We start from the raw sequence: 22,578 nt of genomic DNA on the forward strand, positions 1-22,578 counted from the left end.
AGATGGTCATTTTAAGACGTGAGGGAAATTCTTCAACAATTGAATGGGGAGGCTGTTGATATTCATTTCCCTTGTTAACATGGTGCCTTTCCTTTGTGCTGTAGAACATGGGAGGAGTTTGTAAGTGATACAACCATAGAGGGTTTATGTTGAATAACATTTTTGTGATAATTAAGCAAAGTTAAGTCGATAGGAAGGTCTGATTTTTTTTATCAGCTCTATTTCTATTCCTTGTAAAATATATTCTAAAAAACGAAGTGCTGACATTAAGACGCTTTTTTAAACAATCTCAGTAATCAGTTTTGTTTGTTATTGAAGGTAGTTATAAACTAAGAGATAATGCATCAACTATCTACTCATTTCTCTCACACTAGCCCAGTTCTGTCATTATCCAGGTTGAACATCTGCCAAGGATCACTTACTGATTTAAAAACATTAAATTAACCAGAATGTGTGGGAGAACACCAAAGGATGTTGACTCTTTCAGTATTAATGAGTTGCGTATTCTGAACAGCTCAGAAGCTTAAACGGGAGCTGTTTCAAACTAAGACACACATTAATTTGTTGTCTTCCTTGGATCTTCTATGTATTATTATTATTATCTTCTGTGTCAATTGGCCTTTGTAAAATATTGAACAAAAAAGTGCATTATTATATTTGCTAAATTATGTTTGTTTTTAGTATTGTCTATTAATAATTGTCAGAACTGAAAAAGTCTGCCTTTTAATAACAAAATATATAGTGCTGTGATAGATTCTTGTCTAATTTGCAGTTGTAGACAGCATTTTTTGTGATGATAAAATAATAATAAAAATAATCCTTGCATTTGATATAGTGCATTATCACGTCTTCAAGGCCTCTCTAAGCGCTTCACAGAATATACTATAAAGAGAATTGACTGTTTTGTGGGCAAAATGCAGCAGCCAATTGTGCACAGCAGTGTCCCACAAACAGTTGTGGATTGAATGACCCAAATTCTTTTTGAGGGATTATTACTTCTGGAAAGCGATCCATCCGCGAATCAACTAGCAACCAGGCTCCTACTTACTGCTAGGTAAGTAGAGGCGCGTGAAGTATGGAAACCTACCCAACGTTTCGCCCTGCCCGGGAATCGAACATGGATCCTCTCACTTGCTTCTTGGCCTTTTGGCTAAGATCGAGTGTAGTATCTGTTTGTATCCATTACTCCTTGGGGATGTGCCTGCCAGAAAGATCTCCTATTCAGATTCGCTTGCGTTTACATGTCCACTACTGAATCTTTCCACAATGATTTATAGCAGGATTGAGCTCCTGGCAGGAGCTATGTCTTTGGCCTGCTGTTGGCTTGTCTGGCCAGAGAGGTAATCCAGTCATCTGACTTGCTCGGGTTGTTGTGAAAACAAGTATCGGGTCCGCACCGTTCTTTGACAAGAGAGTTTGGGGAAGAATGTGGTTGTCTGTGGGACTACCCTCATTCATTTGAGAAATGTGTTTCGGTCTAATTTGGCTTACAATGGATGAGAGGCACCTAACCTTAACCATCAAAAAAAACATGATACTTCAGTATCCAAATCAGATTGAGTTTCATGTATGCCTTCTGTGTATAAAACTTTGTATCTAGAATGCAGTGTGCACCCTCCATCAGAGGGATACACACCCTGCTTACCTAATTCTGTAGAGTATTACAACATAATACAAATTTACATTCGCACAATGCCTTTCACATCAGGAGTGCAGATTTGCAAGAACCAAGGCTTGTGCGTTGAGGTACTGCTGGAGTTTAACCAGCTAAAGCTATATTGTGCTTGAAAAAGCACTTTCTTGCAAACTTTCCTCTGTTTGTCCAGCTTGAACCGCTTTCTTATTATGGCTTTGACTTGCAGGGTTAAGAGGAGCTGAGTGGGAAGAATCCCTGCCGGCAATCTGATTTTAGCAGAATATGAAGCAGAGGTAAAGTGTGTTCTCACAATACTCTGGTCAGATGTAGTGGAATCATTGTACACAAGGAGATCCTGCAATCTTTTTTTCCCAACTTCAAAACGGAGATTTGCTGTTCTTGTTTTTCTTTTTTTTAAATCCCTGTTTTGCTTTTTTTTAATCCCTTTGACTGTTGTATTCTAGCCCTCAGGCTGTTGCACATTTTGCAATACACAGTTAATGCAGTATTTTTCAATGAACATTAAGAAACGTAGGAATGGAATGATTACATTCCCTATGTGATCTATAGATTGGGAGGAATTTGCCCAGAACTTCCCTGTCAAAAATGTGCATTGGTTGTCTGGGTATATTCAGGCTGGACTTTTAGTTTTTAATAAATTATCGCATGAAAATTGTCACCATACATTTCTTGTACAGTCCTGCATGAGAGCTAACTTCCTGCAGTTGAATTTCAACAACACCATACTTCAGGCGCTGACAACATCTCCCTCTATGGATGCACTCTACATCTCATGGAACCAATACGGAACCTCGGTGTCCTGTTCGATGCTCAACTGTCCTTCATATCCCACATACTTGCCATGACCCACTCTACCTTTCCCCACCTCTGCAACATTGCTCGATTCCGTCACTGTCTCACACCGCAGATCGCAGAGACCCTCATACACGCTTTCATAACATCCAGGCTCGACTACGCAAACTCCCTGCTTGTCAGCCTCCCCAACTCCTCCCTTCATAGGCTGCAGATCATCTAGAATTCTGCAGCCTGTGTCCTCTCCCATACCAGGCTCCACGACCCTATCACACCCACCCTCGCTCGACTTCATTGGCTTCCCATCACACAGAGGTTACAGTTCAAGATCCTGACGCTCACTTTCAAATCCCTCCATGGCCTTGCTCCCCACTACCTCTGCAACTTAATCACCTACCAACCTGCTCGCTCCGCCCGCTCAGTGGGCTCCAGCCTGCTTCACATCACCTGCCTCACCATTGGTGGGTGGGTTTTCAGCCACTCTGCCTCTCTGGAACTCCATCCCGCAATCCCTCCGCCTCGCCCGTTCCCTTGCTTCCTTTAAGACCCGTCTCTTCGACCATTCCTTTGGTCACCCCCTTCCCCCCACCCTCCCCAATCCCGACCCCCCAACTCGGGTCCAAAACACTGATTGTCCAGCGCCTTGGGATGTCCTCCTAACGTGAAAGGCGCTTTACAAATATAATGTTCTTGTGTTTGTACTTGATATTTTAAGAGCTCTCCTTGGTCCTGAAGAGTTCTGTTAGTATTCATAAACCATTCTACATCTGTGATTTATTTTAATCTAACCTGCTGTAAATCTTAGTGAAGTATATCATTAAGGTTAGCACTATTTTATACAGTGGTTACTGCTATGTATATAATAGTTTGACATCTTTATCACTCATTTCAACCAGATGTGTTTTCTGCCCTGTATAATCTTGAACTTGCTTTCTTGACATATATGAAAGTATTATTCCGGTGTAACGGAGCTTGGTATTTTATACCCAATGCTTCAGTGATCAGAATCGGGGCTTTTTGAGTCTGGAAGACAAAACGATATCCTGTTCATATTGACAAATTTAAAATACGCACTTCTCAAAATAAATTTTAAATATCTAATGGACACAAGCATATATTTTGACGATACCCAAAGCTTTAAATTAAGTTGGAGTCATAATACATAAAATGTTGGCGCTTACGGTTTGAGCAAAGGAGCGAGCTGACCACTTTTTGTTGCAAGTCCCTCCAAGGTGCAACTCTCCTGCCTGCTGAAACACCTTGTGTTTTAACCCCTTGTATTCTCACACTCACAAAGTTACAGACGATGAGTTTTCATTCAAACCAGGCCCCCTTCAGCCAACAACATCATCCTTTAACAGAGAATGAGACAGTTCCTGCTACCTGTGGGGTGTAAATGACCAAAACAATACTGCACAACATTCTAAAGGACATTCAGTCTCCATTAAAAAAATCTTCAATCGAGTTTGCAGGTTCCCTGGTCATGATGTCACCACTGCCACTGGATTTCCTTTTCCATTCTGTTAGACAACTTCCACTGAGGGGTTTCTTGTCGAGACTGAAGAACCCTTAATTATTTAGTGGTTTCTCACAGCTCAGCCCTCTTAACACTTGGGATCAGCATTGTTTTTTGCTTCTCTATATTGATGCTAGTTTTAAATGTATCTTGGCACATTACCAAATCATAATTTTCTTCCTGCCTGCTCTGTCTAGTGTCTGATTGTTGAGAGCAGTGTTACCAAAGTGTGTGACAATAGCCTCAAGCAGAAAAATGTGCGTTACTGTGTCAAAATGCCTGTACTATTCAAGGGAGCCTATCTTGTCCTGGAACTGAGTTTGCTTTATTAATCCTAATAATAATCCTTGCAATTGGTATACCACCTTTCACGTCAGGAGTGTGTCTCAGCGCGCTTCAGAGGATATAATGTAAACTGTAATGACTGTTTTGTGAGTGAACAATATATAGAAAATTATGACTGCCAGAAGCTGTCGGGGACCTTCTGATTTGCATCTTTTTCCATTCTCGTTCCAGTACAATGTTTTTCTTCTCTCTACTGAGGTTTTTCTGTGTTGGATTCCAGCAATACCCCAATGCACACTCCCAGGGAGAGAGTGCGCATTCCATTCCAACAATTTATCTCTGGGATTTCCATGTGTAGGTGGGATGCATGGAATTCTCAGCTTTGTTTGGATACTTTTAAGCATGCTGATGGGTTTATGGATGTGTCAGACACCCAGCTGACCAGAAATCTAATAGTATATTGCCAAAGCACCTACTTTTTCCTTCAACAGTTTTCTCCTCCAAGTGTTACTTCTCTTGAAGGGTTTTGACCTATTTTTCCTTTTGCTGGATATGATTCTATGGCAGTTGTTTGGCCACTCTTTTTTGTTAATCTATGCTGAAGATTTTGTAACCAGGGATATTGCATTTCCATTCCCTCCCTAAATAAAGCAAAGTTTGTGTCAACGCTGTAAGCGACCTCAACTGTTATTCTTTTTGCAATCGGCTAACTCAGCAAATACAGAATGCAACCTTCTCATCTGTAGGTCTTGCCTTGGTGCTGATATCTTTCCTCACTCGGCCTTTAGGGAAGTACCCATTCTTCATGTGTCAGTCTAGCAGTGATTGTGACAGGTTTAAGCACCTGGGGGGAGAGGGAGAGGAGAATCGCAGTCAAACTGATACTGTCCTTTAATGTGCTGAGTTTCCTGCAGGGGTGACTGATTACAGATCAGGAGTACGTAACCTAACTGAATTTTATTTCTTCCCTTACCTGAGGGGCATTGAAGCCAGTTATAGCAAGTCTACAGTCCAGGTTCATTTCAATTTGCACAGTACAGCCCTCTGATCAATCCCGGGGCCCTGGTCAGTACTACTCGTTCCACAATGTAATATGAATTGATAAATCAGTTATTTTGAGATCTGTTTCTTTTGATGGCTGTTGTTGTGTAACATGATAGTTGGGTCGTTATTACCTGTCTCACACCATTGGCTAAGAAACTCCCAAACATTTACCAACAGCAGCACTATCCATGAATTTAAAAGCAGCTCTCAAACTCATTATTTTACATTGGCATTTCAAAATCGTTATCACTGGGGTAAATTGCAGTCTTCAGTTAACCCACAAGAGAAGTAAGACATCTAGTCAAAACTGGGTTATTTTGTATTGTTAATCATCATATTCCTTCATACTGGGTTGTTGTACATAGAGTAATATGGCACTCGGCCCAACTAGTCTATGCCGGTGTTTATACACAAGCACCTATCTTTCCTTTTCCTACACCCATCTGTTCCCTTCTCCCTCTCTCTCATTTATGCACCAGCTCAGGTGCCCATTCAGCACTATGGAGTGCTTTGAAAGTCCTCCAGAAGTGAAATGTGCTATATAAATGTGGATTGAATTGTGTGCATCAAGTGTTCTCTTAAATAAATTGATACTATTTGCTTCAATTACACCTTCCAGCATTATATACCACATTTTCACTACCCTTTGAATGATGATGTTCCTCCTAAACTCTTTTAGATCTACCATCAGTTATATTTATGTGTTCCAGTTATGGATTCACAAACAGGTGGAAGTAGCCTATCAGCATTAACCTTATCAAGTCCTTTCATAATTTTGAGCAAAAAAAAAATAGAGGGATTAGGGGATATGGGGATAGGGCAGGTAATTAGAGATAGGTTTGAAGATCAGCCATGATCTTATCGAATGGCGGGGCAGGCTCGAGGGGCCGAATGGCCTACTCCTGCTCCTAATTCTTATGTTCTTATTATTGGGCACCTCTTTCATCTCAACTCTGAAGAGAAAAGCTGCAACTTGTCCAGTCTTTCCTGTTACCTTTATCTAATCATCCCTGGTAACATCCTTGCAAATCCACACTCTTTCTAACACTATAATATCTTTTATGGAATATGGTGACCAGAACTGTACCCAGTACTCGAAATGAGGTCTAAACAAAGTTTATATAATTTTGCATCACTTCCCTAATTTTATACTGTTTCCCTGGATGCAAACCACTGGTTCTCAAAACAAATATTTTTAGTGGCCTCAGTGTGCGGCCCCCGACACTTAATGGTAGCCACAGTGCGAGTTTTTCCTAAAAATACTTAATCATAAGAAAAATAAAACAGTAACCTGTAGACTGGACAGGTTGCAGCTTTATATAGCACATATGCACATCTCAAATGTTTTTTCTTTCTGTAATTTGACAAGCCACACTTGAGAAAACAGTTTTTTCATGTACCCTTTTTCGACATATGGAAGACATGTAAGAAGTTGGCTGACTCGATCTGCATAACAAAGGCCAACGAGACCAGTGAGATTCGCTTCAATTCTGTACTGCACCTTTCCTTACCATCAATCTTAAGCTTTCAATCAAACGTGCAGCACTTCAGATGATATTAGTCGATGTGAATGAGGGACCAGAGTTGTCTGTACAGTTGTAATCGGCTCAGTGGTTAAGAGTCATTATGTTAACCAACTTGCAGTTGCTTTGCATGACCAGCACTGTATTTAAACTAAATAATAATAATAATAATAATCCTTGCATTTGATATAGCGCATTTCACGTCGGGAAGACGTCCCAAAGCGCTTCACAGAACACACTGTGAAGTGAATTGACTGTATATTTGTGGGCAAACGCGGCAGCCAAATGCGCACAGCAATATCCCACAAACAGTCATAGATTGAAAATGACCAATTTATTATTGTTTTTTGGGGGTTTTGGAGGGATTATTATTAGGCGTGTGGAGTAAGAAAACTTGCCCAAGGTTTCGCCCTGCCTGGAATTGAACTCGGGTCTCTCGCTTGCAAAGCGAGTGCACTAACCACTGAACTACAGGACTCCACAAAGCTGGCCAATAGCAGCTGCACATCTCACGAGGCATTGGAAACTTAGAGAAAAAGAACATCTTACTGACGGGAAGGATTTTTTAAAAATTCCAGAAATCCTTCACCATATCTTGTCCTCACCCCCAACCCTTGGTTCCCAAATCCAGCTTCTCTTCTCCCCATTATCATGTCAATTTACCTCAGTAGCAACGGAAATCCCAGTTTAAATGCAGTAATGTTTTTCAAATCTATAAATGGAAATAACCAGGACTTTAAATTCTGCAATTTGCAGCATTCTGGCAATACTGGCATTTTTTTTAAAACAATACAAACATTAACCAAGAACGATGCATTTCTTCCCCTCCACTTCTCCAAAAACTTCTCCTGCTCTCCCATCACTCCACCCACCTCTCTCTAGTAGACCACCATGGATCTCTCTCCTCGACCCTGATACATTTGCATAGCACCTTTCATGTTGGGAGGATGTCCCAAGATGTTGGACAGTCAGGGATTTGGACCCAAGCTGGGGGTTGGATCAGTAGTGAGGGTAGGGGTAGGAGGGTGACCGAAGGTGTGATTGAAGAAGAGGGTCTTGATATGTGCCTTGAAATACGTAAGGGAGGGAGCAAAATGAAGGGAGTGTGGGATTGAGTTCCAAAGGGTGGGGGCAAAGGGGCTGAAAGCCCGATTGCCGATGGTGGGGCTGACCGTTGACGACAACAAAAACTTTAAAATATATATATATATACATGCACCAAATAGAGCAATGAACAAGGCTTAAAAACACACACGCACAGAAACTTGGTCTTCAAAGTTTTCTCTCACTCAAACTCAGCTTGGCTGACAGACTGGAAGCGAGCACCAAACTTTCCGGGGGGCTGCTGTGGCCCCACAAAATCATGTGGATGGTAGCATTTGAGAACTGCTGACAAAACCCCAGGAAGTCTATTTGCACTCTTTGTGGCTTTGGCTACCTGTGCTGCAACTTTTAGAGTCCGTCAATCTGGAGCCCCAGATTCCTTTGCAGTTGTTCTCCCTTTTAGGTTCCTATTATCCAATGTATTTGGCTTCTTTATTCATCTTGCCAACATAGGAACATACGAATAAAAGTAGGCTAGTCAGCCCCTCGAGTGTGTCCCACCATTCTCCAAGACCATGACTGATCCGCAACTCAATTCCACCTCACTACCCTCTCTCCATATCCCCGATACCTCTGTCCATCAAGCATTTAAATAATATATTCCTTGCATTTTGCAAGGCATTTTGTGGAGTCCTGTAGCTCAGTGGTTAGAGCACTCGCTTTGCAAGCGAGTCACCTGGGTTCAATTCCAGGCAGGGCAAAACCTTGGGCAAGTTTCCTCACTCCACACGCCTAATAATAATCCCTCCAAAACAAAACAATAATAATAAATTGGTCATTTTCAATCTACGACTGTTTGTGGGACATTGCTGTGCTCAATTGGCTGCCGCATTCACCCACAAATAAACAGTCAATTCACTTTACAGTGTGTTCTGTGAAGCGCTTTGGGACGTCCTCCGATGTGAAAAGCGCTATATCAAATGCAAGGATTATTATTATTATTTTATATAGCGTTTTTCATGTCATTGAGATGTCTCAACGTGCTTAACAGTATATACTGTAAAGTGGAGTAACTGTGTGTATTTTGCGGGTGAAACACGGCTGGCAGTTTGCGCACAGCAGTGTTCCATAACCAGCCATGGCGTGAGTGACCAATTTTATTGGCCAGGACAACAGGAGAAATTCCCTACTCTTTTTGAATAGTGCCTTGGGGTCTTTAACATCCACCTCAACAGGTAAACGGGACCTTGGTTTAACGTCTCATCCAAAGTACGGCACTACTAAAAATTAGGCAGTTCTGTCATTATCTAGAGTGGCATGATTTTATTATCAGATAAGAGTCCTTGGCTCTCCTTTTGACTCAGTAAGTAAATGAGTTGTTGGGTCTTGAACTAAATACATGATTGGAAGGTCACAGCTTCAATTCCTGGCCTGCACTGAGTTACCTGATCTCATATTGAATGTCACTAAGGTTCCTTCAATTTGACTCTGCATCTTCAAGGAAGGGTTTCCAGTCCTAATTGCTGTTCAGTGGAGCCTTTTGAAAAGTGCACGTGTGGATTTCTGGTTAGGACAGGATTGGGCCTGTCTATGATGCATGTCATAATAAAATGGCCTGCTCTCTTACTTTATATTTTGAGATACCTCAGGGCTTGGGTGAGAGGCTGCAGAGCTTTTAGTGCCCATGAAATCCTATCCTATCAAAGGTCATTGCCTTGAGCAGAGAAAATTGAGAGGGAAAAGACAAATCGTCTCTGTTCTTAGGGGCACATAAATATCGGCATATTGTTTGGTGGCTGCGCTTTAGGAGAACACCGGGGCAGTGGTGCAGAGCAGTTGCCTTGGTGTCATTATTTGTGCATAAATAAAAAGGGCAGCAGTGAAGAGATAATCACCTCACTGGATATGGAACCTGAGAGAAGCTGGATGAACAGCTTTGTGACCTGATGTAAGCTGAAGCCAACCTCAGCATTTAATGTATGCAGCAGAGCACAGCTTTGCTTTATGAGGCAGAAATTCTATTCGTGTGGGGAATGTCTAATTTTCAGGTTTCGCAGCTGAGAAAGCAGCGCAATAAAAGTAAGATTTTAGCTCCGTTTTTTTGCAAATATATTTTGGAACTATAATATATGGTGACATTAAATTATCTAGTTTTATTTCAACAAAGCTTGCACAATTTTTTAGATTATGGAACGGGGGGAGGTTGGGATCAGGGAGAGTAAGAGGGTGGCTGAAGGCACGATCGAAGAGGCGGGTCTTGAGGCGTGCCTTAAAGGAGGCAAGGGAGGGAGCAAGGCGAAGCGAACATGGGATTGAGTTCCAAAAGGAGGGGGCAGAGAGGCTGAAGGCCTGTCCGCCGTTGGTAGGGCGGGCCAGGCGGGGGAAGTCAAGCAGGCCGGAGTCTGCTGAGCAGAGGGAGCGGACAGGTTGATATGGGGTTAGCAGGTCATAGAGGTTGGAAGGGGCAAAGCTGTAGAGGGCCTTGAAGACAAGGACAAGGATTTTAAACTCATATCCTTTGGAGGATGGGGAGCCAGTGGAGCCAGGTGAGGGTGGGGGTGATAGGGTCACGGAGCCTGGTGTGGGAAAGGACACAAGTTGCAGTTCTGGATGATCTGCAGCTTGTGGAGTGAAGAGTTAGGAAGGCCGACAAGCCGGGAATTGGCGTAGTTGAACCTAGATATGATGAATGCGTGGATGAGGGTTTTGGCATCCGGAGGGGTGAGGCAGGGGCAGAGCCGAGCAATGTTGCGGAGGTGGGAGAGCAGATCATGGCACGGATGTGAGGGAGAAAGGACAGCTGAGGGTCAAACAAGACACCAAGGTTCCGGACCGGCTCAGTGAGGTGGAGTGGGCATTCTTGGATGGTGATGCTGTCAGTGCCTGAGGTGTGGAGGCGCTGACGGGAGCCAATCAGGAAAGCCTCGGTCTTGTGGACATTCAACTGTAGAAAGTTAGCTCTCATCCAGGACTTGATGTCTGACAGACATTCGGTCAGGACAGCAGTGGTCCTGGAGTCGAGGGTGGTGACAGAGATTGGCATATGTAATGTTGTTCATTGGGGAGGAAGGGGGAAGCCTCAGACTTTTTTTGGTGGGGGGTCAGCTGGGTCATCCTGCTTAAGATTATCCAAACCAGACTGTGAGTTCCATGCATTCCACCAAAACAAATTCCCAGCCAGCTCAGCTCCAAAGAGACCCAACTGATCCTCTCTACTCCTCCCCCAGGAGGATAGTCACTCTTTGGTCATTTGACATCTGTGCAACACAGTTTAACATGAAATGGGTTAGAGGATTGCCACCATCGCCCTTCCCATTGAGTGATGGTTCCACCATTTGGAAATACGGAGCTTGAGCAGCAGCTGCTTATCTCTCTGCAAACGGATCAAGGTGGATTCCATGCTCTGGATTTACAAACGCATGTTCACAAAGTCGGACTCCAGGCAACGGCTTCCAGTAAGCTGTCACCCCAAGCCTCAGAGTTTCCTCATCATCTATCTGATTCACATATTATTATTATCTTCCTAGTCTTTAGTTTTGGGTTGACTTTGGATATGGAGTAAACTGTACAAAGGCGCCCACATCTTAAGGTTAAATACTATATGCAGCACAGTAAATCTGTCCCAACAGATGAGCTAATCCAGTTGAATCAGATTGTACCTGTGTTTAAAAAGGTCACAGTATTGTAAACTGCTTTTTGTCACATACTTCTGTTCAGTTATAGGGAAACATTTGTTGAATAGTTTGGGATTTTTTATTCAACTGTGTTATTTTAGTTTCTATGTACAAATAATGCTTTGCCATCAGACATTTGGGACACTGACGGTTCGAGAGTTTGGTGCCAAACTAATTATTATCACGTGAATGTCATCGACTTATCTACTATGTGTAAGGATTTCCTCCTAAACCATATCATAATCTTTTTTTCTCTTGCCTTTAATAAAGTGATATGATCGTAGTGTTCGCATGTTCGGTGGCAGAAATGTTTTTTGTATCTTCTCTTTTACTGACGTTTTGTGTTCTATCCATTAATTGAGGTATATACAGCCTCAGGGAAATTTATTCCAATCATTTGTCCATTGCTATGGGTAATGGCAGTAAATTGTTTTAAAGATCTGGCAGATTTTTGGGGGATTTTCCTGCAATGATTGACACTTATGACCTTTGCTTGTATTGTTTACTGATCAGACACAATTTTCAGCTGCAGAGCTTCTTGTGAATGTTTAATTGGATGGAAGAAACTTTTTTCAGAGTACATTGGCTTCAAGCAAAAGAGTTGTGATTTATGGTTTGCTCAAATCAGAGCAAATCAGAATGAGAATGAACTTCAGATTGGAGTTAACAGAACAGTCATCTGAGGAGAAGAGAAGCTATTGATACTTCAGGGGCCCCATACTGTACAACCCTTTCCACCTTAAGTCACAGAACTGTTTAACACATACATAAGTGATAGTTTTAGTGTTTCCTGCCACCAAAGCAACAATCTAATTCATCCTGTATCTACAACATTCCAGATCAATGTACCCTGCACGTTGTCCCGACGTGAAAGGCGCGATACAAATGTAATCTTGTTGTTGTTGTGTCGTATATAAATGCAAGGTGTTGTGCGAAAACATTCTCTACTCTCAATTGTAACTAATTTTGCTCTGATTTTAAGATTATATTCCTTGTATCCGATAAGGGAATGTGTCATGCATCCTCAATCTAGTTTGCTAGTTCTCTTGATTATTTAAAGCACCTTATTCAGATTAGCCCATACTCTCTTCAGCTGTTGAATATAAACCATGTTTCCTAACACTACCTTTATCCCATCTATATCAGATTGGATGAAGGAACTTTACCCGTTCTGATTTTTGTCAAGGCGAATGCTCGGGAGGTGGATTGCTGCAAGTATCAGAAGAACATCAAATTGAACCTCAAGATGGTGACTAGATTTTTTTTGATGTAAACATTTTTTTGGTCAGCTGGAATTCTGACAGATTAAAACCCACCACTATGCATAAGAGTATCCAAACCAAACTGAGAATTCCATGCATTACATGTATACGTGGAAATTCCAGAGATGTTGTTAGGAATGGAATGCGCACCCTCTCCCTGGAGAGACAACGCATCCTGCTTACCTAATTCCGGAAAGTATTAAGCGCAGGTTGGCAAGACCCAGGGCTTTAGCTGGAATCCAACCAGCTAAAACCACATAGCTTGCCATTGATACCACTGTCTGGTAAGCTTTCTTGCTGCTTGTCCAGCTAGGACCACTATACCCATTAGGGCTTTGGCTTGCAGGGTTAACGTCCTGCCGACGAGCCAGCTTGGCTGTGCTGTCATCAGCAGTGCCCTGGAATACTGCGGACCTGCCTGGCTCAGGAGCAGGACTACCACAGAGGATTAGCTTGATTCTGACGTTCTGTTGCCAGCATGTCACCTTGGAGCCAATTCGGCTCCAAGCAGACATCATTCTTCCTTTATAGTCAGCATTATTCATAAGATCTGAGCAGACAAGAGTCACTAACCCTTATTGGTCAAAGAAAATGTGTTTTTTCCAGTCTCTATTATAGAGTGAGAGGAAGATTACAAATAAGCTTCCATTTCCACTTTGTTTCCACTGCAGTTATTTTTATTTTAAAAAAAGGAAATCTGAAATAAGATACTAGAAATGCACAACTGTTTGATCAACATCTGAAAATTCATGTTTCGAGTATGATCTTTGATTAGGATCAGCCTCAAGTGGTGGGTTTCCAAAATCCCGAGAACTTCAGTAAAGGTAATAAAAATATTTAAGTGTATTTTATTTAATTGAGCGGAGGCATATTTTAAACAAATGGTGCTGTCAGTCACCAGATTAATTTAGTATTTTAACTTTAATTTTTAAATGCAGTCTAATCTTTTCTTCTGCTCTTCAGTTCTATTTTGGACAATGTGCCTGAACATCCATATTATTTCAATTCAGCAAGTTGTCTGCAGTAACGGAAGGAAGTTTCTCTCAGCTATTTGGTTGAATGAATTGGATGTTTTGTTGGCTCTTGATCTATTAGTGGTTGATTGTAGAACGATACATTGCATCATCTATCTCCCCCTCTTTTCCCCTGGTCTATCTTGATTGTAATTCTCCCTTATTTAGTTACCTGCACATTAAAATTGAACCATTATCCAGTAGAGTAAAATATAATAATCTTTGCTTTTGATGTAGCACTCTCCATGTCTCAAATTGCTTCAGTTATGTGTAAAGTGTAGTGACTGTATATTGCTAGATGAATAAAATCATAGAATATCCCCTTATAAAGAGTTGTGGTGGTAAGCTCATGAAGTTGACATTTTTTTTAACATTGGGAGCCAGTGAACCCAGGTATCACAGCACCATTTCAATGCAGATTGGAAGTTTTGGACCTTGACCACAGAGCTCCACTGAATGTGTATTGGTGTTCCAGTACCATGTTAATCTTTTCACACACCATTAAATGTGACCAGAATGTGGCAGCAGATTTCCTGTGAAGGAACAGTGTGTGTATGAGTCGCCTACAAAATACATTTTACGATATATTCTGCAAAGCACTTTGAGACATCTCAATAACGTGATAAGGCTCTATAGCAAATGCGAAGATTATAGTTATTATCATGCAGATACTGAAAATCAGATATCGGTTCTCGGTGGTTGACACTTTTGAAAAATCTGCCACCAAAGGATATGTTGTGAGCGGTTTGGAGATAATCAATTTAACTCAAGCTATGAAATAATTACAACTTTCTCTGTTACATTTGTTTAATTTCAAAATTTGCAGACGACACCAAATTGGGGGGAGTAGTTAATACAGAGGAGGCCTGCAACAAATTACAGCAAGACATTAATAAACTTCTGAATGGGCATTTAAATGGCAAATGCATTTCAATGTAGAAAAGTGTGAGGTGATACATTTTGGTATAGAAGGAATAAGGAAGTTTCAAAGACCTGAAACATAAAAACCTAAATGGGGTAGAGGAGCAAAGGGATCTGGGGTATACATACACAATTCACTAAAAGTATAAAAAAGGCAAACGAGGCATTGGGGTTCATTTCTTGAGGGATAGAAATGAAAAGCAGGGAAGTTATGGTAAACTTCTATAGAACCTTGTTTAGACCACACTTAGAACACTGTGTGCAGTCCTGGTCCCCACATTATAGAGGAATATAGAGGCACTGGAGAGGGTGCAAAGAAGATTCACAAGGATGATCCCAAAACTGAGAGGTTATATCTATCAGGAAAGGCTGAACATGCTTCGACTCTTCTCTTTAAAAGAGAAGGGTAAGGGGTGACCTCAAAGAGGTCTTTAAAATTATGAAAGGTTTTGATTGGGTAGACATAGGGAAGATGTTTCCACTTGTGGGGAGACCAAAACCAGAGGCCATCAATATAAAATAGTCACAAATAGATCAAATAGGGAAATTAGAAGAAATTTCTTTACACAGAGAGTAGTGGGAATCTGGAACATCCTACCACAAGGAGTTGTTGAATCAAATAGCATAGATGTATTTAAGGAGAAGCTAGATAGGTACATGAGGGAGAAAGGAATAAAAGGTTATGCTTGAAGGCTTAGTTGAGGAAGGGCAGGAGGAGGCTCATGTGGAGCATAAACACCGGCATAGACCAGTTGGGCCAAATGCTCTGTTTCTGTGCTGTATATTCTAATGTATTCTAATATATTCTAGTTTGTCACTGCTGTGAATGTTGCCCACAGTTAGCATTCATTATGTAAGTGAATTGAATCAACAACACCGCAAGACATTGTAGATAAAATCTTTGCTTCTAGATAGTTTCAAAGCACCAGTATTAAACCACTGTATTCAAGGGTAGGGTGACTACGAGAAATCATAACATTAAAGTAGACCTGGAATGGAAAAAAAAATCTATTTTCATTCTATCCCAAAAATGCATTTTTTTTAAAAATTGCTCACTACTAATATTACTTTATATAGAGTTTCTACATAAGAAATGCTAGACAAAAAAGAGACCAAGGTCCATCTAGTTCGCCTTCCACCTTCCTGGCCGTTGCATGCACATGTGTCTCAAACTACCTGTGCACTATACTCCATAATATTATTTCCTAAAGAAAACTATCTAATCTGTGTTTGAAGGAATCAACATTTCCTGCTTCAAACTTTTCCCTAGGGAGCCTGTTCCACAGGTTTACTATTCACTCACTGAAATAGTATTTCTGTAAACTCATTCTGAATTTACTCCCCTTCAATCTCAGGCCATGTCCTCTGGTTTTACTATTCCGGACTAGTTGAAACAGCCTGTCATGATCTACATTGTCTAGTCCCTTTAGAATCTTAAAGCAGCAATCATATCGCCTCTCAATCTTCTCTTTTCCAGGGTGAGCATGCCTAATTTACTGAGTCGCTCCTCATTGCCCAGTCCCTCCATTCCCTCAACCGTCTGGTAGCCCTTCTCTGTAAGCTCTCAATTTCTCCCATTTCCTTTTTGTACTGCGGCGACCAGAATTGTACACAGTACTCTTAAGTACCTTTGCACCAATGATTTATACAGTGGCAGGATTACCCCACTATTTTGGCTTGCTTTTTTTGATACTATATATATACATATATATATATTTTGATATATATACATATATAATATATTTTTGATACATATATATATTTGATACATCACAACATCTGGTTTGGTTTATTCACTGCCTTCAATTTATGGTCAATCAATCCTTTTCATTTTCCATACATATTATTTTCCTTCCGTTCAAATAATAGTCCCTTCCTGGATTTTTTGGTTCCCCATGTGAAGTACTTTATATTTTTCCATATTGAATTTCATCTGCCACCTGTCTGCCCAATTCCCAAGTATGTTCAAATCCTGTAACCTATCTTGTTCAGCTTTGCAATCGACCACATTCATTAGCTTGGTGTCATCTGCAAACTTAGCTACTGTGCTTGTGATTCCTAGTTCCAGATCATTTATAAAAATATTAAACAAAAGAGGTCACAAAACCCTTGTGGAACTCCACTGGTAACATTTTCCCAATCTGATGACATTCCCTGTACCACCACCCTCTGGGTTCTTCTGGTCAATCAGTTATGTATCCATTCTAATATCCCGACCCAACTGTCCAGAGCCTTGGGACGTCCTCCCGACGTGAAAGGCGCTCTATAAATAAAATCTTGTTGTTGTAATATATTTCCACTGATTCCTGGTTTATTTACTTTCAATACCAGTTTCTCAAGAGTAACTGTATCAAAGGCCTTACTGAAATCTAAATATACGCATCCACAGCCTTACCCTTGTCAAGCTTTCTTGTCACACTGTCAAAGAAAACAGTAAATTAGATTGGCAAGACCTACCCTTCATGAACCCATATTGGCTATCATTTATGATTTTATTTCTGTCCAGGTGCTCTGTGATTTTATCCTTAATAAGAGTCTCTGTAATTTTACCCACAATGGGTGTCAAACACACTGGTCTGTAGTTTCCTGGGTCACGTTTGTTACTTTTCTTAAAAATAGGAATAACATCTGCCTTTCTCCAGTCCCCCAGCACCTCTCCAGTGTTCAGCTTCTCATTCCTAATAGTTTATCATTTGTCCCTGTCATAAACCATCATCAACATAAACCTCTCCCTGTCCACTGGCACTGTTCCCACTCCTTTAAAAACGGCTTTCATCACTCCTATCCTTAAAAAACCCTTCCTGGACCCATTCCTGCTTGCAAACTACTGCCGCATCTCCAACCTCCCTTTCCTTTCCAAGTTCCTGGAATGAGTCAATGCTTCCCAGCTTCGCTCCTTCCTCTCCTGTCACTCCCTTCACAAACCGCTCCAATCAGGTTTCCGTGCTGCCCACAGCACAGTAACAGCTTTGGTCAAAGTGACAAATTAAATTTTGTCTATCTATAATAATAATACTTGCATTTGATATAGCGCTTTTCACGTCTTCTAGATGTCTCAAAGTGCTTCACAGAATATACTGTAAAGTGAATTGACTGCATATTATGCGGGCGAAACGATCTGCGACCAGGGCTCACTTTGCCTCCTTGACCTCTCTGCTGCCTTTTATACCGTTGACCAATTTATCCTCCTCTTGCCTCAACCTTCATGGTTCTGTCCTTGAATGGTTCACATCCTACCTCTCACACCATCTCTATTTCATCTCCACAAATGGTTTCTCCTCTAGCCCCACACTGTCTCATGCAGCGTTCCTCAGCGCTCTGCCCTTGGTCCCCTCCTTTTCAATATCTACATGCTCCCTCTTGGTGACATCATCCGCAGACATGGGGTCAACTTCCACACGTATGCAGATGACACCCAACTCGATCTCTCTGCCTCAACACTTGACTCCTGATAGAATGTCTGTCAGACATCAAATCCTGGATGAGAGCTAACTTTCTTCAGTTGAATGTCAACAAGACCGAGGCTCTCCTGATTGGTTCCTGTCAGCACCTCCACACCTCAGGCGCTGACAGCATCACCATCCATGGTTGCACACTCCACCTCACTGAGCCAGTCTGGATCCTTGGTGTCTTGTTTGACCCTCAGCTGTCCTTTCTACCCCACATCCATGCCTTGACCCACTCTGCCTTCCCCCACCTCCGCAAAATTGCCCGGCTCTACGACACTCACACTGCAGGCCACCGAAATTCTCATATACGCATTCATAACATCGAGGCTTGACTATGCAAAGTCCCTGCTTGTCGGCCTCCCCAGCTTCTTCCGCCGTAGCCTGCAGATCATCCAGAACTCTGCAGCCCGTGTTCTCTCCCTCACAAGGCTCTGCGTTCCTATCACCCCCATTCTTGGCCGACTCCACTGGCTTCCCATCACACATAGGATACATTTCAAGATCCTGGTCCTCATCTTCAAAGTTATCCATGGCTTCGCTCCCCCCTACCTCTGTGATCTCCTAACCCCCTACCAACCTGCCCGTTCCGTCTGCTCAGCGGGCCTGCTTCATATCCCCTGCCTCACCCACCCCACCATTGGCAGGCGGGCCTTCAGGGACTCTGCCCCCCACCCTCTGGAACTACATCCTTCGGTTACTTCACCTCGCCCCCCCTCCCTTACCTCCTTCAAAACCTATCTCAAGACCCTTCTCTTCAACCTTGCTTTCAATCACCCTCCTTCACCCCCCACCCCAACCTCCACCCTCCCCGATCCTGAACCCCAGCTCGGGTCTGAAACACTGATTGTCCAGCAGTTTGGGACGTCCTCCCGACGTCAAAGGCGCTATACAAATGTAATTTTGTTGTTGTTGTTATATTGTTTATATAAAGATGTGCTTATTGTTAATGGTAGTTTTATTTAGAGGTGCAGCCTGCTCATATCAGTTTATAATATCCTAATAATCCTTGCATTCGATCTAGCGCCTTATCACGTCTTCGAGACGTCTCAAAGCGCTTCACAGAATTAACTGTATATTTTGTGGGCAAAATGCGGCAGCAAATTGTGTACAGCTTTGTCCCACGAAAAGTCGTGGATTGAAGTGACCAATTTTTTTTTTTGGAAGGAATTATTACCCCCGGAAAAGTGATCCGACAATCGACTAACAACCAGGTTCCTACTTTTGTTAGGTAAACAGAAGTGTGTAGAGTAAGGAAATTTGCCCAACATTTTGCTCTGCCAGGAATCAAACCCACGTCTCTCGCTTGCGAGGTGAGTGCTCTAACCGCTGAGTTACAGTTTATACCGAAGAATCGTGTTATAAAGCAGTCGTTGAGGTAAAATTCCAACCTGCCTTATAATTGGGTTGAATTATCAGACAGTGCTTTCGCATCACAAATCACATAGGTGGTGAAAGCAGCTTGCTTTGTGTGCTTACAAACTTGTCAACATCCAGGAGATCCAGGAGATTGCTGCCAACTTCATTTGATGTACACTGAGCATGTTGCTGTGCAGGAAGTGACACTTGCATCGTTTCGCGAGCAAAAATAACTGAGTTAGTAAAGCTCAACATTAAAAACATACTGGAATGTAAAATGATTGTTGACATATTCATACTGGCTATCCTATTGCTAAATTTGGATTGTTCAGTATTCAAATAATAGTAGTTAATACTTTAATTCTGAATTTTAACAATCTGTTTTTTCAATTTAATACTTTAAAAGTGATAATGTTAATATTTTTTTCCTTTAAAAAATCCAGCAGTTGGATTAGAGCGTGCACCATGGATTGTTACATGCCCATAATATAATAATATTTTTTTTATTTCAAGCGTTTGAAATTATTACATTCTTGAGACGTTATATTATAATGATAATATATGAATAATAATCCTTGCATTAGAATTTGTTTTAAAAAAATTATAATTATCACATTGAGAGTCTCAGAGAGCCTCAGAGAATATACTGTAAAGCATATTTTGTGGACGAAACACGACAGTAAATTGCACGGCAGAGCAGTGTCCCTCAGTCATGGATTAATCAATTTTTTTTGTCCTTGAATTTGATATAGCGCCTTATCATATCATTGAGACTTGTAAGCGCTCTGAGACGCTGTCCGGCGTGGAGGGCGCTATATAAATCCAAGTTGTTGTTGTTATTGTCCATGGTGACTTGATCCATTGTGCATTGGATGGTCATCCCAGGCCATGCTTGTGAATTCATTGTGTGAATAACAGAAACTTGGGAGCAATACCCACCCTCTCAACTGAGAGTTGGTGCGGAGAAAATATCTTGAGGGAATCTGTTTCTCAAAAAACAATTGTTTAATAATGTTTACAGTTCAACTAAAAGAATAAATCCCATGTATGTTAATGGTGAATAAATTTTGCTAAACATGTGTTGATTTAAATATTATCTCATAAACAATTAAGTTAATATTTTTCTCTGAATTTTAAGAGCACAGAGCAGTGACAATATGTTGTGAACAATTCTAGAATGTGTCCCATTTTATGGCACAAGAACAGATTGTTTTGTTTGAATCCTGTATTACTCTGGGGATGTTGAAATTATAAATAAGCCTGCGGCATTGCACGCTGAATGTTTCCTTTTATTAAAAAATCTTTCCTTTAGTTATTTAATATTCATATCTGTCTATGAGGTGGTCATTTTTTTAAGAAACCTGATTAGGATGCAAAACAGCACAAATGGGCCTCACCCTGTTGGTTGACATTTATTAATTGAATTTGAGCTCCAGCAGTAATGAATACAGAGCACAGACTTAGGCAGATATGTAAGGCCAGCTGTACAGTAAACTAGCAATTAAAATATCTCTTTGAGACGTGCGAGACAGTAATATCCTGCTTTGTGTATCATGCAGTGTTTATCTGTTGGGCAAAATGAATAACTGCTGCCGGTTTGATGCAGGAAATGAAGGATACACCACTGCTCGGAGTCATTCAATTGTCAATTATTGGAGAAAAAATAGCTGTGTAACTGATACACACAAAAGGAAGTAGAATGTAGAGAAACATATAGCTTCTGCACTTTTTGATGTGATTGTTGGATTCTGTTGCAGATACGCAAGGTTTGGTTGGTAAAATCTGTAATAAAGGGTTGCGGGTGTGCAGGAAAACAGGATTTATATGCATGAGAAATTCTCACCTCCTCTCCAGGACTGACTGTATAGGATGATGTCACCTTCCAGCTGATTGGCTGCTGAGAATCGAGTGAAGGGAGAAAGGGTAAAGATGCCGCACAAGCCTCAGTGCTGTCTGTATTCACCGAGTATATTTTTAGATGGGGACTTACATTGATTATTATTATCGGAAATTAACTGCACTTGGCCATGTGATCTATTGGGATGCTCTTACATGAAAAGAATTGAAGGCTTTAAAAGAAGGAATGAGACGGTTGATTTGCAAGAGGATCTGTGCCTGTAAGTTGCACAATCTGGGTGGAAAAGACAGAGAGCTGGTGACACAAAGTGGGAGGCTGTGTAGGCTGGAGCGCATACAAAAACAGCAGAAACAACAAGGATTTGCCTCATAAGTGCATTTTGGCATTTAAAAAAGGATTGAAATGTCAATATAACAGACTTGAATGCAGATTTACACCAATCTCAGTTGAAGTGCTTAGTATATAGGACGAAAAAGGCTAGATTAATGCTGCTTCATCAGGGTGGGTATATTTTCATGTTATACAGTCACACTGGTCACGGAGAAAGAAATCATAGTAATGGATATTGATTTTTCTTTCACCAAGGTGACTTGGACATACTGGATATTTTAAATTGTCTGTACCTTCATAAAACAAAAACATTTTGTCTTTTTTTAAAGATAAAAGCTTCGATGATGAAGAGTCTGTGGATGGAAGCAAATCATCAGCTAGTTCTTCATTTAAGGTACCAGCCACGAAGAAAATGGGAAGTACAAACACTGGTGGCAAGAGATCAGCCTCAGCACACGGATCAAAATCAGGTATTGATTTTCTATTCTATACACTGTGACTTGACTTTGCATTCTAGGTTTAATTGCCAGTAATATATAAAGAAGGATGTGTCATTCAAGTGTGTCATCATAAGTAAGATAAAATGTTATTTCAACATCTGTCTGGCCTAAAATTAATTCTCTGAATTTTAATGTTTTGTCAATCTGTTACTGTTCTTTATGAAGAGGGTAGGTAGAGGCATGGAATTGTTTGCCAGAAGCCATTGTTAAATCAGAGTCCTTATTATTTTGGAAAGGGAATTAGATAAATGCTTGAAAAAGATGAACATTAAGGATATGGGAGCAAGCAGACTGTGGGATTTGATTAGGTGGCTCATATGGAGAAAGAAATCATCACATGGACTTGATGTAATG

General features: G+C 41.2%; 1 protein-coding gene and 1 pseudogene across 15 annotated transcripts in view; both read left to right on the forward strand.

Annotated features, from left to right (window-relative positions):
- clasp2 (cytoplasmic linker associated protein 2) overlaps positions 1–22,578 on the forward strand; it is a 173,301-nt gene that overhangs the window by 52,657 nt on the left and 98,066 nt on the right. For 13 of the 15 annotated variants that reach the window (XM_042332202.1, XM_042332203.1, XM_042332204.1 and 10 more), the window contains exon 8: positions 22,054–22,194. In XM_042332202.1, coding sequence (XP_042188136.1) covers positions 22,054–22,194 — 141 coding nt within the window. Of the gene's footprint in view, positions 1–21,326; positions 21,654–22,053; positions 22,195–22,578 lie in introns of those variants that run through there. The other 2 variants (XM_042332216.1, XM_042332215.1) reach the window with 1 other exon arrangement.
- LOC121848173 lies at positions 1,131–1,346 on the forward strand (annotated as a pseudogene).

The sequence above is a fragment of the Callorhinchus milii genome, unplaced genomic scaffold (assembly GCF_018977255.1).
Source record: "Callorhinchus milii isolate IMCB2004 unplaced genomic scaffold, IMCB_Cmil_1.0 Scaffold2, whole genome shotgun sequence".
NCBI lineage: Eukaryota > Metazoa > Chordata > Chondrichthyes > Chimaeriformes > Callorhinchidae > Callorhinchus > Callorhinchus milii.